The sequence below is a fragment of the Nicotiana sylvestris genome, chromosome 5 (genome assembly GCF_000393655.2).
Source record: "Nicotiana sylvestris chromosome 5, ASM39365v2, whole genome shotgun sequence".
Classification (NCBI taxonomy): Eukaryota; Viridiplantae; Streptophyta; class Magnoliopsida; order Solanales; family Solanaceae; genus Nicotiana; species Nicotiana sylvestris.
Window position 1 is genome coordinate 135418344 of NC_091061.1, and position 16961 is coordinate 135435304.

Sequence of the window (16961 nt, forward strand, 5' to 3'; positions counted from 1 at the left end):
AAATTCATTCTGATCATGCTCCTAATCCACAATTTACCTCCCGAATCTAACCGAACCATCGGAACTCTCATCTGAGCCCTCTAATACATAAGTCAACATCCGGTTGACTTTTCAACTTAAACTTCCTTAAAAGAGACTAAATGTCTCAAACCTTACCAAAATCATTCCGGATTCGATCCGACCAACCCTATACCATAAAACACGGATAACGAAGCATAAAGAAGCAGAAATAGGAAAAATGGAGCGGTGACTCATGAGACGACTGGCTGGGTCATCACACAGATCCACTTAAGCGATTTTTCAAGATCACTCTTCACTTTCCCTAGTATTTCCTGAAGTTGTTTGTTTTTCTCAATTTCAGCACATAGACTAGTTTCACCAAATTTAACTCATTTTCTAGCTTAATGTGTGCTTCACTTGAAACTTCCTTTCCTTTTTCAGAGTTTCCAGGCCTATTTACCATTTTAAACTCCTCAACTGTTTCTTTCAATTCTACTACCACCACTACTAGGTCATCTCATTCTTGCTCAATGATAGCAAATCTCTCAATCAAGGTTTCCTTTTCTTTTCTTGTATATCAATGGTTTCTTTTAAGTTTACCACAATAATAATTAGATCATCTCTTTCATGTTTTATATTAGCAATTTTCTCTTCTAAGGCATTATTTTCTTTTTTCAGGTTCTCTATTGTTTCTTTCAAATCGACTACAACGACTACTAGGTCATCTCTAGTTTATTCTACTTCCTCTAGTTCCATAGTTAATGCATCTTTATCATTGATAAGACTATGGTATGCATCAATTACCACATTTGCTAATGACATGAGCTTTTTAGGAGAGTAAGATTTTAGATTTCTTTGAACATCTAGAAAGTTTACCTCATCATCGTCGACATCTTCATCGTCATTAGATTGAGCCACTAAAGCAAAGATTGAATCATACTCAGTTGTTTCATTTTCCACCACCATCATTAAACTACCACCATGGTCGTTTTCTTCTTCAGATTCGATGGAGGAGTCTCCCCGTGCAGCAAGAGCTTGCTTTACAACATTGTCAGCATCATTCTTCCTTTTGAGGCGTTTGTCAGGAACCTGGTTCCTCTTGGCTGCTTTGTCAAAGTTGTTATTATGCTGATCTTGCTTTAGGAGGGGCAATACTTGATAAAGTGTCGTGGCTTGCCACATTTATGACAGAGGTCATAATTTCTTGGTTTGCTAGAACTTTCCCTTTTTGGAATGCCTTCATTCTTGCGAACCATCTTTTGGAATCTTTTTGTCAAGTAAGCCATGTCTCCGTCTTCACCACTTGAGTTATTAATGTCCGTCTTGAGGACCAGGTTCTTCTCTCTCTTGGGTTCTCTTCTTTCATTGTTCTTTTTCTTCTTCATTTCATAAGTTTTCAAGTTTCCAACAAGTTCATCCATGGTCAGTGTCTGCAGGTCCTTAGCCTCTGTAATGGCATTAACATTGCTTTCCCAAGAACTGGGTAGTACACTAAGAATTTTTCTGACAAGCTTGTTTCTTGTAATACTTTCACCTAAAGAGTGAAGCTCATTGATGATGGAGGTAAATCGAGTATGCATATCTTGGATGGATTCATCATTTTTCATTCTGAAGAGCTCATATTCTGTTGTGAGCATATCAATCTTGGATATTTTCACCTGTGTTGTTCCCTCGTGAGCTGTCTGAAGAGCCTTCCAGATCTCTTTCGCTAATTGACAAGCTGATATCTTGTTATATTCATCAGGGCCAATGCCATACACAAAAAAATTCTTTGCACGAAAATTCTTTTCTATGTCCTTTCTATCAGCATCATTGAATTCCTTCCTCATCTTGGGAATGGCTACAGCTGGGTCGCCAAGGTTCTTTGTAGGGATAAAGGGTCCGTCACATATGACATCCCATAACTTAGAATCTTTATCCATGATGAAGTCGTGCATCCTAGTTTTCCACCACCCATAGTATTGACCGTTAAACCTTGGAGGTCTGTAAGTAGACTGGCCTTCTTCGAAGTTTGGAGGAGCAGCCATGAGAATCCTTTCTAGGTGTTAACCTTATAGAAAGAACCTCTTCTGATACCAATTGATAGAATATAAGGGTCCACCAAACTCTACAGATAACCAGGTTCTCTATCAAGTTTAACAGTACACACACACAACAGTAAATAAATGACAGGAGAAATTTTACGTGAAAAATTCCCAGCTAACGGGATTAAAAACCACGACCTACCCTTATAGGATTTCAACTTCACTACAGAGCAACTTTTAGATTACAACCTATGCAACCTAGGAATTAAATTCTTAATCCTTCACTAACTTGTAATACACCTATTACAAGACATTTTGTAATAACTCTATTACAAAGACTTTACAACATGACTAACTCTAGCTAAGACTCGAACGCACTGGTTTAAGGTTTATAAAGGGGTTCCTATAGAATGCTTCTAAATAAGCTAGATATGAAGTACACATGAAGAACTTTTACAAAGTTACAACTCAACTAAGGACATACAATAACTTCTATGTGGGAACTGGTCCGTAGTTGCTTTGTTCTTTGTTCTTGAAGCACTTTAAACTTGCTTACTGGATGATCACATGAGAGAGCCTTTTTGCCAAAATCTGTAAGTGTTTAAGAGAATGTGTTTTACCTTCCTTGATTGTATATATTCATGAGTGATGTCACTTACAATAATGTAAGCAAGGTAGGTGAAAAGTCTTCTTTGGAAAGTTGACTGCAGCACTGTTCTTGCACTGTAGCGTGTGCAGGCAGCAACTTTCAAGCTGGAAAGTTAATTTCGTACAGTCTCCTCGGGAACTGGTAGGGACCTGTTCCCTCAGTTGTTCCTTCCACTCTGAAGAGTTGAATCATATTCCACGCTGAATCCCAACCGAGAACTTTGTGATCTTGAGGTCTTGTAAATGTGTAACAAATTTCTTATCTGATTCTGGATAGTAAGTTTGTTAGATCATCAAAACAAAAAGTAAAGTACTTATAACCAAAGTACTTATAGCCTATCACTCCATATTCGAATTGAGCTCAATTCTTATAAATACACATTGACAGAAAAAAATGAGATTTTTTTCGTAGTTCCTTTTGGGTTCTTCAGTTAGTGGGCATTTGAACATAAGAATTATAATTTTTTTGAAAAAAGGTGAAAAAGAAAAATTCAAGTGAAAAGGGTATTTAAAAATTATAGTTGTGTTTGTACATAAATATAATTTTTGGTTGTTTTTGAATTTTTGTTATTGATTTGAGTGAAAATTTTGAAAAAAAAAAACTTTTTTGATTTTTCTAAATTTTCAAAAAATTCTAAAATTCATTTTCAAGTGAAAATTGAAAATTGCATGGCCAAACACTGATTTTGAAAAAAGGAAAAAAATTCAAAAAAAAAGTAAAAAAAAAAATTGCATGACCAAACGGGCTCCTAGTCCCAACGGCACTAGGGGTTTGTCAACGGCACACATTCTATTCGAAGCTATTTTTTGTCTTTTCTTTTACTTTTTTCTTTTTTAAATTTGTTTTTTTTTGGAGGGTAAGCCTAAAAATATGGCAAGGAAAGATTGTCAGTGCACCGTTTAATTAGGATGCATTACAACTAATAAGTTGTGATTCTAATATACTCCACTATTTATCAATCATTATAGGTTCAAATGCTTACTTATAGCTTGTTTGGTCAGGCTTTTTTAAAGCCTAAAGTACTTTTTTTTTTTAAATAAAAAGTATTTTTTAAAAGTTAAAGTATTTGGCCTAGCTTTTAGAAGGAAAAAAAATTGCTTTTGAGTAGAAGAAAAAGCAGTTTTGGTGAAAAATAGTTTCTTCCCAAAAATACTTTTTTGACAAGCAATATTGAGAAAAATACATATAGCCTGTTTGACCAAGCTTTTTCTGGGCCAAAAGTATTTTATTAGCCAAAAACACTTTTGGCTAAAAATTGAGGTGTTTGGCCAAGCTTTTGTAAGAAAAAAAGTGCTTCTGAGGAGAAGCAAAAGCAACTTCTGAAAAGCAGAAAAAAGTAGTTTCTTTCCAAATGCACTTTTCTAAAAAGAACTTTTGAGAAAAATATATTTAAAAGCAATTTTCAAAAACTTGGTCAAACACTAATTACGGTTCAAAAGTGCTTTTCAAGTCAATTACCAAACACAAACTACTTCTCACCAAAAGCATTTTTTTTAAAAGTACTTTTGAGAAACGCACTTCTCAAAATAAGTTGATTTTAAAAGCTTGACCAAACAGACTACACTTTTTAAAAGCCTGGTCAATTACTAATTGGTGCTCAGAAGTGTTTTTCAAATTAATTAGCCAAACACAAACTGTTTCTCAAAAGTACTTTTGAGAAAAATACTTTTGAAAAACACTTCCGAAAAAAAGCACTTCTCAAAATAAGTTGATTTTTGAAGCTTGGCCAAACATGCTATTATTATATCTTTCAACCAATTTATGCGGTATTATTTGATGAAACATAAAGTTTAATAAAGAATGGAAAAATTTGAAAATATATGGTTTAGATCAAACCTTAAATATTTATGAGGCTATAAATTATAATTTAAAAGTTAAATTATTTCTAAATAAATATGTGATATTTCTTTCTAGGATATGTAATAAAAAAGTGTGAAATATAAATTGGGATAGATGAAGTATCTTTTAAGCTTTTCTAATGAATATATTGTGAGTCGCAATTCTTGTAGTAATAACTGAGTTGGTTGGGTGAGTAGTTTTCCATATGGGAGACCTGAGATCAATTTTCCTTACCAGCAGCCTCATCAGTCAGAGCTAATCGCACTGGACGTGCCTAGTGCGGTTTACATCTCCTGTATGGTTTACGAGTCAATGCACAATGAGCTGGTTACCCAGTACACACCCAAAGAGTAACGGCTGCGGGTTTCCTTAGGAATTTTCCATAAAAAAAAACTCAATTGCACTTACGGATAAAATGCATACTTCGAGTTCATATTATTTAATCAACTCATTAGAAAATATATTTAATAGTTATAATATTTCAGCACAGGGATAAAGTCTACGTACACACTATTCTTTTCAGACCTCACTTTAAAAAATTAGAAATAATTTTTAATTTCTTAAAATATCAAATAATTTTAAGAAAATTCAATTAATTAGAATATTAGTTGGATTCTTCTAATTTGTAATTTATTTATTTCGGAAAAGGGAAAGTGGCAAATTAATTTTGGAAATAGAGAAATATATCTAAAGAAAGGAAAAGGTCATTTCCAATTATGGAGAGAGGGTGAGAAAATAGACAAAAATAAACAAGGAAATTATGATTCAAAGTGGCCAACATAATAAGATATGTTGTAGAGTATTATGTTATCCTTATGGAAGCAAGTGGGCACGCACCAATTTGATGTTTAGTTTTAAATATTTTTTTAGATAAAATACATATATTGACAGAAAAAATGAGACTTTCTCCATATTCGATTTGAGCTCAATTCTTATAAATACACATTGAAAGAAAAAAAATGAGATTTTTTTCATAGTTCCTTTTGGGTTCATCAGTTAGTGGGCGTTTGAACATAAAAATAGTAAAATTCCAGAAAAAAGTGAAAACAAATCTAGTGAAAATGGTATTTGAAAATTATAGTTGTGTTTGGACATGAATATAATTTTTGATTGCTTTTGAATTTTTGTTAGTGATTTGAGATAAAATTTTGAAAAAAAAAACTTTTTTGAATTTTTGAATAATCCTAAAATTCATTTTCAAGTTAAAATTGAAAATTGTATGGCCAAACACTGATTTTGAAAAAAAGCAAAAAAAATAAAAAAAGATAAAAGTAAAAAAAATTGCATCGCCAAACGGGCTCCTAGTCTTGAAACTTGGGGTTTGTCTTTTCTTTTGCTTTTTTTCTTTTTTAAATTTTGTTTTTTGGAGGGTAAGTCTAAAAATTGGGCAAGGAAAGGTTGTCAGTGCACCATTTAATTAGGATGCATTACAACTAATAATTTGTCATTCTAATATACTCCACTATTTATCAATTATTATGTGTTCAAATGCTTACTTATAGCCAGTTTGGTCAGACCTTTTCAAAGCCAAAAATACTTTATTTTTAAATAAAAAGTATTTTTTTAAAGTTGAAGTATTTGGCCAAGCTTTTAGAAGGAAAAAGGTGATTTTGAGTAGAAGCAGAAGCAGTTTTGAAGAAGTAGAAAAAAATAGTTTCTCCCCAAAAATACTTTTTTGAAAAGCACTTTTGAAAAAAATACACTTAGAACCACTTTTTAAAAGCTTGGTCAAACACTAATTGGTGCTCATAAGTGCTTTTCAAATTAATTAGCCAAACACAAACTACTTCTCACCAAAAGTACTTTTGAGAAAAATACTTTTGAAAAAAAGTATTTCTCAAAATAAGCTGAATTTTGAAGCTTGGCCAAACATGCTATTATTATATCTTCCAACCAATTTATGTGGTAATATTTAATGAAACATAAAGTTTAACAAAGAATGGAAGAATTTTAAAATTTATGATCTAAAACAAACCTTAAATATTTATGTGGCTATAAATTATAATATAAAAGAAATTATTTCTAAATAACTATGTGATATTTCTTTTTAGCATATCCAATAAAAAAGTGTGAAATATAAATTGGGACAGATGAAGTATGTTTTAAGCTTTTCTAATAAGTATATATTGTGAGTTGGAATTCTTGTAATAATAGCTGAGTTGGTTGGGTGAGTAGTTTTTCATATGGGAGACTTGGGATCGATTTTCCTTACCAGCAGCCTCATCAGTCAGAACTCGTCGCACCGGGCGTGCCTAGTACGGTTTACATCTCCTATATGGTTTGTGAGTAATTTCACAGTGCACACCCGAAGAGTAACGGCTGCGAATTTTTCTGGGAATTTTCCAAAAGAAAAAACTTCATTGTACTTAGTGGATTTTCCTAAAAAAGAAAAAAAAATATTCCTCCTGTCTCTTTGGCCAATTTTGGAAGAAGATATTAAACTCTTATATCAAGATAGTAAAATGCATTCTTTGAGTCCATATTTAATAGTTATAATATTTCACCACAACGGTAAAGTCTGCGTACACTATTTCCAGATCCCACTTTAAAGAATTTTAAAAAAAAATAATTTTTTAAAATAAAAAATAATTTTAAGCAAATTTAATATATCAGAATGTTAGTTGAATTCTTCTAATATGAAATTTATTTATTTCAGAAAAGGAAAAGTGGCAAATTTATTTTGGAAATAGAGAAATATATCTAAAGAAAGAAAAAGGTTATTACTAATTATGGAGAGAGGGGTAAGGAAATAGACGAAAATAAACAAGGATATCATGATTCATATTGGTCAACATAATAAGATATGATGTAGCCACCGTAAAAGAAGATGATATTATGTTATCCTTATGGAAGCAAGTGGGCACACACCATTTTGATGTTTAGTTTTAATTTTATTTTCTTTTTGGATAAAATACATATATTTCCGAGAAGGCTTTTAATGGCGACCGGACTCCTCTTCTCTTGAAGTCTAATGGTTTGGGGGACGTCGATTCCTTGGATTTTCTGGCTTCCCTTCAACCAGTCACTCTTTTAGTTCCCAAAATATATAGAATCCAGAATTCTTTAAAGCGCCTTATCACGAAAGTGACCAAGCAAGCAGATGATGATGGTTCAACCGGTAAGCTAGCAAGCTTACGAAATGAAGGAAGAAGAGACCCTTCTATTATAAGTTGAAAGCGAAGTCGATAGTCCTCGCTTCACTTTCAACCTTCCCTAAAGCGAAGGAAAGAATCTGAGTGAAAGAGCCCCTAGCTGACAAAAAAATGAGACTTCCTCCTTATTTGATTTGAGCTCAATTCTTATAAATACACATTGACAGAAAAAATGATTTTTTTGTAATTCTGTAATGACCTGGCCGGTCGTTTTGAGAATTAGCATTTCGTTCGGCAGTTTAAGGTCTCGAGCAACTTCATATTATGTATTAAGACGTGCATGTGTGGTCGATTTCGGATTTCGGATGATTCACGATTGATTTAGAAGAAGGATTCTTGCTTTACAAGCTTAAGTGAAAAGAGTTGACTAGAGTTTTGACTTTTGTGTAGACGACTCCGATGGTTCCAATAGTTTATTATGATGATTTTGGACTTATGCGTGTGTTCCGATTTGGATTTGGAGGTCCGTAGGTTAAGTTGATGCAATTTGGCAAAAATTGGAAAGTTGAAGGTTTGGAAGGTTGAGAGGTTTGACCGAGAGTTAAATTTGTTGATATCGGGTTCAAATTTCAATTCCGGGAGTTGGATTAGCTCTGTTATGTCATCTGAAACTTGCACGCAAAATTTGAGGTAATTCCGGATTGATTTGATTTGATTTGATAGAAGTTTTGATATTGTTTGATGTGATTTGAAACCTCGAGCAGGTCCACGTTCTGTTATGGAACTTGTTGATATGTTTTGATGGGGTCTTGGGGGCCTCGGGTGTGTTTCAGATGGGCTACGGGCCATTTTTTCATGTTTTGGAATGGTTGATCTGATATTTGGTGTTGTCTTATACGCGATCGAGAGATTCAAGCCATGTTCGCGTAGCATGTTCTTGTGGTTGACAGATTTCCTTCTTCGCGCTCGTAGTGAGTGGTTTGTGATCGCATACGTATTAGTTCCCCTTCATCGCGTTCACAACCTTATTTTGCGATCACGTAGTGGGCGGCCAGGCTGGGAGATGCCATGAGTATTAGCCTTCGCGTTTGCGAAGTGCCATCGCGTCCGCGTAGCTTTGGAGCCTTGGTGCATCGATTTCACATCTCCCTTTTCGTGTACGCGTAGGACATCCTTGGCAGCTGATGATTTTCTTCATCGCAATCGCATGCTTTCTTTTGTGATCACGTAGTGCATTTTTGGGCAGTAGTTGTTCCTTCTTTGAGATCGCAATTGTATTTCCGTGATCACGATGTACAAATGTCTTGGCAACAGATATTAATTCCCAAATCGAGTGTGTAATTTCATTATTCATTTTTAGATGTAGGGAGCTCGGTTAGTGACGTTTTTCGTAGGCTTTTCAAAAAATTCATTAGGGTAAGTGTTCTTTACCCGAATCTTATTATATTTCCTGAATCCATTGTCATTTTTATCATTAAATTAGTGGTTTGAGTTGGAGAAAACAGAATTTTTGTGAAAATTTTCAAACAATATAAATGATAATTTGAAGGATGAATTGATGTCGGAATTGGATAAATTTGGTATGGTTGAACTCGTATCGAAATGGGTGTTTGAATTTTGTGAATTTTATTGGGTTCCGAGGTGCAGACACGGGGTTAAATTTTTATTTTTTGTTAAAAATTAAAGCTTTATTATCCATATTTGTTTCATATGGGTTTTATTCATGAAATGAAGTTATTTTGGCTAGATTTGAGCCGCTCGGAGGTTGTTTCACACAAGAAGGTTATTTTAGAGTGTCGGTCTAGCTTCTTTGACATAAGTGTCTTGCCTAAATTTGTGTGGGGAACCACCCCTTAGGAGTTGAGTCATTCGTGCAAATTGTGTCTTGTGAAGGCCGTGTTCGCGAGGTGACGAGTACGTACTCGGGCTTATTTGTGGGAATTTAACCTTTTTAGATTCTTAGGTTCTTATGTCCATTAAAAATGAAGTTGTCTTATCATGGTAAATACTCCATTCACTAAATCTAACCTTACGTGTCTTATTTGGAGTTGATTTATTCATGTTCTACCTTTGTTACCTACAAACTCTTATATTCCTTATTTGAAGTTGTCGCCTCTTTTATTGCCATGTTGTCTTTTCCGAGATTGCTTAACCTTAATTGAAGTTATTGTTGTCTTTTCCCTAATTGCTTAATTTTATTGAAGTTATCTTTGTCCTTTCCGTAAATGCATAACCTTAATTTAAGTTTTGTTATTCCTTTCATTATTGACTTAACCTTATTTGGAGTCATTGGTTCATGCTATCTCTCTTATCGTCGAGTTGTATTTATGTGGAGTCATTGTTGCACATTATCTCCCCCCTTGTTGAGCTATTCTTGTTGAAACCATTATTTCCTATTGTGTCTTTCATTGTGAACTCGTTCTTTCGTTTCTTTGTGTTCTGATGTTCTTGTGTTGATTTACCTTCCATACTCTCGTGTTATCATTGTTGTTGCTGTTGTACTCAGTGTCGTTGAGCCGAGGGCTATGCGTGATTGTGGTATTGAAACTATTTTGAGAAAAACTTATTGCATATGGGCACATATGGTAAAAGATGTTATATTGTATTGTTTTATTTTTGGCACAAGTGGTATTTGACAGGATTGTCGGGGTGTTCGCACGTGAGTTGTCCGTGCTTTTATTACTATTGATATTTGCACATGCGGCGTGACAAGGAGGGCTATATTTGTGGGTTTGTGTACATGGCAAGACAAGGTGGGAATATTATTATGTGCGTGCGACGAGACAAGGCATGCATTTACTTTATTATTGCGCATGTGGAGAGACAAGGTGGGCTATGTCGGGGATGATTTGTGATGACTTGTGATGGCCTGGGGACATTGTTATTGATAATATTTATGTAGTGGTATGCTTACCTTGTGTAAGTTATGAATTTTATGTCTTGTTGTGTTATTTCCTATGTGTCATTCGTTGTCTCTACTCTTACATGTTGACTCGAGTTATGATAGAGCACTTGCAAGAATACACGTAATTAATCACCCATATCGGTCTGAGAAGATGAATCCTGATGTTATTGACCATTTACATGTGCTCTCATTACTTGCCTTCGGTGTGGGAGTTGTCCTATTGACACATGAGTTGTCAGTGTAGTCATGAGTCATTTTTATTGTCGGCACGTGAGTTGTCCGTGAGGATATGAGATATTATTACTCCCTTGGCACTTGTGTCGTCGGTACGGTTATGAATTGTAATGTGAGCACCAGATGCCAAGAGATTAAGGTCCATGAATTGGGACCCGTGAAATGTGACTATGAGGTGAAGCACCTCGGGAAAATCCTTGATCAAATCTTGTGTCAAAGTGGTTGTTCTTATTGAGTTGTTACTTACTTTCCTTTATTTGGTTTAACCAGACTTAAATTGTGTTCAGCTTACTCTACGGCGTACTACTTGTTTGTTCCCTATTGCTAATTGTTGTCTCTAATTTCCTACTATGAGTGTTGTTTTGTTATTTCTACCATGCTTAGATTTATAATGATATTGTTCCCTGTCAGTTTCACATTCATACTTGTATAGGTTATTAAGTTTAGTAGGTGTCTTGACTGTCCCTCGTTACTACTTCATCGAGGTTAGTCTTGATACTTACTGGGTACCGCTATGGTGTACTCATGCTACACTTTTTGTATATTTTTGTACAGATCCAGGTACTTCAGAGTGTTGATCATTAGCTAGCCGATTGGGCACTGCTGTGGAGACTCAAAGTATACCTACTGTTGTGTTCGCAAGCTTCAGAGTCACCTTCTGAAATTTTACTTTGTACTGTTTAATCCTATTCTGGAATAGTTGTACATACAGATTTTTTAGTATACTCAGTAGAGCTTATTACTTGTACTACCGATTTTGGGATTGTTGGTTTTGTATAGAAACTCCTGCTTTGTAATTAACAGTTGTTGGTTAAATTTTGCTATTGATTCAGTAAGTGTTAGGCTTACCTAGTTCCCAAGACTAGGTGCCATTACGACATCCTACGGAGGAAAATTGAGATCGTGACAAGTTCCTTTTGGGTTCATCAGTTAGTCTTAAAATTACATAGGGTTTGTCAATGGCATTCATTCTATTCTAAGCTATTTTTTGTCTTTTCTTTTGCTTTTTTCTTTTTTAAATTTGGTTTTTTGGAGGGTAAGCCTAAAAATAGGGAAAGTAAAGGTTGTCAGTACATGTGACGACCCGACCAGTCATCTCATGAATTACCGCTCCATTTTCCCCATTTTTGCTTCCTTATGCCTTGTTATCCATGTTTTGTGGTATCGGGTTGGTCGGATCAAATCCGGAATGATTTTTGGTAAGATTTGAGACACTTAGTCTCTTTTAAGGAAGTTTAAGTTGGAAAAGTCAACCGGATGTTGACTTATGTGTTAGAGGGCTCGGATGTGAGTTTCGGTGGTTCGGTTAGCTTTGGGAGGTTATTTGGGACTTAGGAGTGTGATCGGAATGAGTTTTGGATATTCGGAGTGGATTTAGGCTTGATTGGCGAAGTTGATATTTTGGCGATTTCCGGTTGGTAGGTGAGATTTTGATATAGGGGTCGGAATGGAATTTCGAGAGTTGCAGTAGCTCCGTTGTGTCATTTGGGATGTGTGTGCAAAATTTCAGGTCATTCAGACGTGGTTTGGTTGTGTTTTTTATCAAAAGCGAAATTCGGAGGATTTTGGAAACTTAGGCTTGAATACGATGTGTTTTGATTGAGTTGATGTTATTTGAGGTGTTTTGAAGGTTGGTACAAGTTTGAATAAGGTTTTGGGTTATGTTGGTACCTTTGGTTGAGGTCCCGAGGGCCTCGGGTGAGTTTCGAGGGGTTGAACGGATCATTTTGAAGTTAAGAAAGCTGCAGATTTTGAGTTGCAGCGGTTGCAGGTATTTTGGTCTTCGCGTTCGCGAGTGGACCCTCGCGTTCGCGAAGGGTCATGAAAGGAGGAATCAGGTTTGGCCTTCGCGTTCGCGAAGGAGAGTCCCGCATTCGCGAAGGGCCGGGTTAGTATGCATCGCGTTCGCGAGAGGCATTTTCGCGTTCGAGTAGGTTTGAGAGGCTGAAGCATCGCGTTCGTGATGGTAGGGTCGCGTTCGCGATGGAGAGTTTTGGTCAGTGGAATTTTTGTGCTTCGCGAATGCGAGGCTTTGACCGCATTCGCGAAGAAGGATTTTTAGGCCTGGGCAGAAGTTTAAAAGGTTGTCTTGTCCGCGAATGTGGGGTTTATTTCCTTCATAGTTGGTCGTTTTTGGAGATTTTCGAAGGAGATTGAAGAGGGATTCAAGGGGAATCACTTGGAGGTAAGATTCTTGGACTTAAAACTTGATTATTATGTGAAGATTCTTGGACTTAAAACTCGATTATTATGTGAATTCCACCTAGAAAATCATGGAAACTAAGCCAAAAATTGAAGAACTAGCGTTTGGAAATTTAGACCTTTAATTGAGGATTTGAAGGACCATTTGTGGTCGGATTTGAGAACTTTTGATATGTATGAACTCGTGGGGAGATAAGGAATCTATTGATGTAAAAATTATCGAATTCCAAGGCATGGTCCCGAGGGTTGGGTTTTGGTAATTTCGGGGTTTGTGTCGTATTTTGATTAGTTTCGCTTGAGCTTCGTTCCTTTAGCATATTTTGACGTCCTCGTTCTGATTTTGGATAGATTTGATGCGAGTGGAGGCCGATTCGAGCGGCAAAGGTGTCGCAAGCTAGAGATTTGAACTGTTCGAGGTGAGTAATGATTGTAAATGATATTCTGAGGGTTTGAAACCCCCGATTGCACATCGTAGTGCTATATTGAGGTGAGGCACACGCTTGATGATGAGCGTGGGGTGGTGCACTATTGGGGATTGTGACTTGGTCCATTTCGACTGATGATTTTACCACGTATTTGACTGAAATCTACTTGTGTTCATCATTATTTGGGCTGGATGCCATATTTGGGCCTTGTGCCAATTATTTGAACCCTTCGGGGGGGGATTTTTACTGGTATTTTCTCAGAGTTTTGACTTTATACTTGAACTCAGTCATATTATATTTCACTGTTTTCATACTCAGCCATGTTTACTCTGTTTTAAACACTTACACGATCTTTTAAACGATATTTTTGGGCTGAGAAACATGTTTTACTATTGACCGAGTGGCTTGTGAAGATTTTTGACTGAGTAAGGCCGAGGGCCTATGTTGTGAGGAAACATTTGATACTGATCATGAGGCCGAGGGCCTGAGATATGTACGTCATGAGGTGGCTTGATTGATATGAGGCCGAGGTCCTAGTGATGATGCCACAAGGTGGCTTGATATTGCGCTTGAGCCGTAAGGGGCCCCCCCAAGAGTTTACATACCCCCAGTGAGTGCGGGTACCCATTGTGATGTGAGATTGAGCCCGAGGGGCTGGTATTGTTCTGAGATGTTGTCCGAGGGGCGGATTTGTTGATATTGTGCCCGAGGAGCGAACCTCTATTTGTTTACTTTACCTTACCTGCCTGTCAATTACTTGTTTACTTGTTGAAAAAGGATTTTTACTTAACTTTTCACTGGTTTACTACTTTTAAATGGTTTTACTGCTTCATTATAGAATGTTTTGTGCATTACGTGTTTTCTTACTTTCAGTCATTATTTACATTTGTTACTCACTGAGTTGGAGTACTCACTTTACTCCATGCACCATGTGTACAGATTCAGGCGTAGCTAGTCCCCCTCCCAAGTGTTGATTCCTTCCAGCTTCAGGCGGATCTCGTGGAGTCTTTAGGTAGTTGTTGGCGTTCGTAGCTCGTAGCTCCTACCTATCTCTTTTTCTTATGTCCTTAGTTCAGTGTTAAACTCTGTAGTTACATTTGAGTATTCAGTGTTGTTAGATGCTCGTGACTTGTGACACCACGGTTAGGGTTGTGTTGGGTTGTATTTCCGCACTTTATTGATATTATCCACTACCTAGTATTGCTAAATCATGTCTTAGACTGCTTTTATGTTGTTTAACTGTTTAAAAAGTGAATTGGGTTTAATTGGTTGGCCTTGTCTTCATAAGAGGCGCCATCATGACCGGGTCCGTATTTAGGGTCATGACAAGTTGGTATCAAAGCCTAGGTTACATAGGTCTCACGAGTAATGAGCAGGTTTAGTAGAGTCTTGCAGGTCAGTACGGAGATGTCTGTATTTATCCTCGAGAGGCTATAGAACCTTTAGCAAAACTTCATATTCTTGAAATTCTTGTCGTGCGAACTTGTTAATCCGAGTACTGAACTTCTGTTATTCTACTCTCTCACAGATGGTGAGGACACGCGTTACCGGATAGGATGGACGACCACCAGTGTCACCAGTTATGGCCACCGGAGGCCGAGGATGCGGTCGTGGTCGTGGTAGATGCAGGGCAGCACCTGCAGATCCACCAACTACCCCAGTTCAGGACCAGGTCCCAGCTATGGACGCTCCAGCAGCACCAGCTCAGGCACCAACTGCGCCTATTGTGATTCCGGGTCTTCAGGAGACCTTGGCTCAGATCTTATCAGTTTGCACTGGCCTAGCTCAAGCGGTTTTAGCCACTACAGCCGCAGCTACTTCTCAGGCCAGGGGAGGCAATCAGACTCCTACCACTCGCACACCTGAGCATGTCGTACAAGGACTTCAAATGTTGGGGGCACATCTAGCCCAACCGGTTACAGCTGCTCAGGACTATGTAGTTCCTGCTATGCCGGAGGATCAGCAGCGTAGGTTGGAGAGGTTTGGTAGACTACAGCCTCCGACCTTCAGTGGTGCAGAGGGCGTGGATGCCCATAAGTGCCAGAGGATGCTTCGTACAACAGGTATTCTGGAGACCAGCGGGGTCGCTTTCACTACTTATCAGTTTTCTAGAGCTGCCTTTACTTGGTGGTAGGCTTTTGAGAGGCGTAGGCCTGTTGGTACAGCACCCCTTACCTGGTAGTAGTTCTCCGTTCTCTTTTTGGAGAAGTATGTGCTGCAGTCCTATAGAGAAGAGCTGCGTAGGGAGTTTGAGTGGTTGCGTTAGGGAGAGATGACTGTGACACAGTACGAGATGAGGTTCTCCGAGTTAGCTCGTCATGCTATTTGGATGGTTCCGACAGATAGAGAGAGGATTAGGAGGTTTGTTGATGGCCTCACTTATCAGTTTCGTATTCTCATGACCAGGGAGAGGGTGATTGGTGCTACTTTCAAAGAGTTTGTGGATATTACCCGTGAGATTGAGTCTGTTCGTCGCCAGGAGTGCGAGGAGAGGGAGGCTAAGAGGCCTCGAGGATCTGGTAGTTACAATGGTACTCCTTCGAGGGGTCAGTTTCAGCATGGCAGAGGTCGTCTATTCAGGCATGCTCAGCCAACTCACCCAGTTTATCGTGGGACGTCATCGGGTCATGATTCTCATAGTTCTCATCAGGGCTAGTTATCACTTAGTGCCATTCCAACTCAGAGTTCATCCCGTGCTCCATTAGTTCAGGGCTCTTCTATGCCGACTGCATCTGCTAGTCCCTTTAGTCCCCTTCTCCAGCACCTGGGAGTTGTTATGAGTGTGGTGAGATGGGTCATATGTGGAGGTAGTTCCCTCGTTGTCTTGCGAGTTCATCTCAGCAGAGGGGTCAGTCATCGGCTTCAGCGCCAGTTACTTCACCACCATCCGCCCAACCAGCTAAGGGTGGAGGTCAGTTAGCTAGGGGTCGCCCCAGAGGGGGAGGTCGATCAGGTGGTGGTCAGGCCCATTTCTATGCACTTCCAGGCAGACCCGATGTTATTACTTCAGATGCTGTTATTACAGGTATTGTTTTAGTCTGCCACAAAGATGCCTCTGTATTATTTGATCCTAGTTCCATCTTTTCTTATGTGTCATCATACTTTGCTCATTATTTGGGTACGCCTTGTGAGTTTCTTACTTCACCTGTTCATGTATCTACCCCGGTGGGCAATACTATTGTTGTAGACCGTGTGTACCGGTCATGTGTGGTGACTATTGGGGGTCTGGAGACCCGTATGGATCTTTTATTATTATGTATGGTGGATTTTGATGTCATTTTGGGCATGTATTGGCTATCTCTGTGTCGTGCTATTCTGGACTGTCATGCTAAGACAATCACATTGACTATATCAGGTGTGCCACGGATTGAGTGGCGAGGTGTGACCGATTATGTTCCTAGTAGAGTGATCTCGTTCTTGATATCCCAGCATATGGTTGGGAAGGGTTGTCTTTCGTATCTAGCCTTTGTGAGGGATGTCAGTGCTGAGACTCCTAGTATTGGTTCTGTTCCAGTTGTGAGGGAATTTCCCGATGTGTTTCATGTAGACCTGTTGGGCATGCCACCGGACAAGGATATTGATTTTGGTATT

The 16961-nt window shown here is 37.9% G+C and overlaps 1 protein-coding gene across 1 annotated transcript; it reads right to left on the reverse strand.

Annotated features, from left to right (window-relative positions):
• Window positions 1-732: 732 nt before the first annotated feature.
• On the reverse strand, window positions 733-2027 carry LOC138869345 (uncharacterized). The gene is made up of 2 exons (XM_070146958.1): window positions 1220-2027; window positions 733-1103 (listed from the first exon to the last, which is right to left on the reverse strand). The coding sequence occupies exons 1-2, from the start codon at window positions 2025-2027 to the stop codon at window positions 733-735; spliced, it is 1179 nt and encodes a 392-aa protein (XP_070003059.1).
• Window positions 2028-16961: the final 14934 nt, after the last annotated feature.

Excerpts from the sequence above, each read along its gene's own strand:
- LOC138869345 (XM_070146958.1), bottom strand. The coding sequence starts at position 2,027 with ATGGCTGCTCCTCCAAACTTCGAAGAAGGCCAGTCTACTTACAGACCT. Across the intron at positions 1,104-1,219 it reads AGGCATTCCAAAAAGGGAAA|CCAAGAGGAACCAGGTTCCT; the intron begins GTTCTAGCAAAC and ends TTGACAAAGCAG.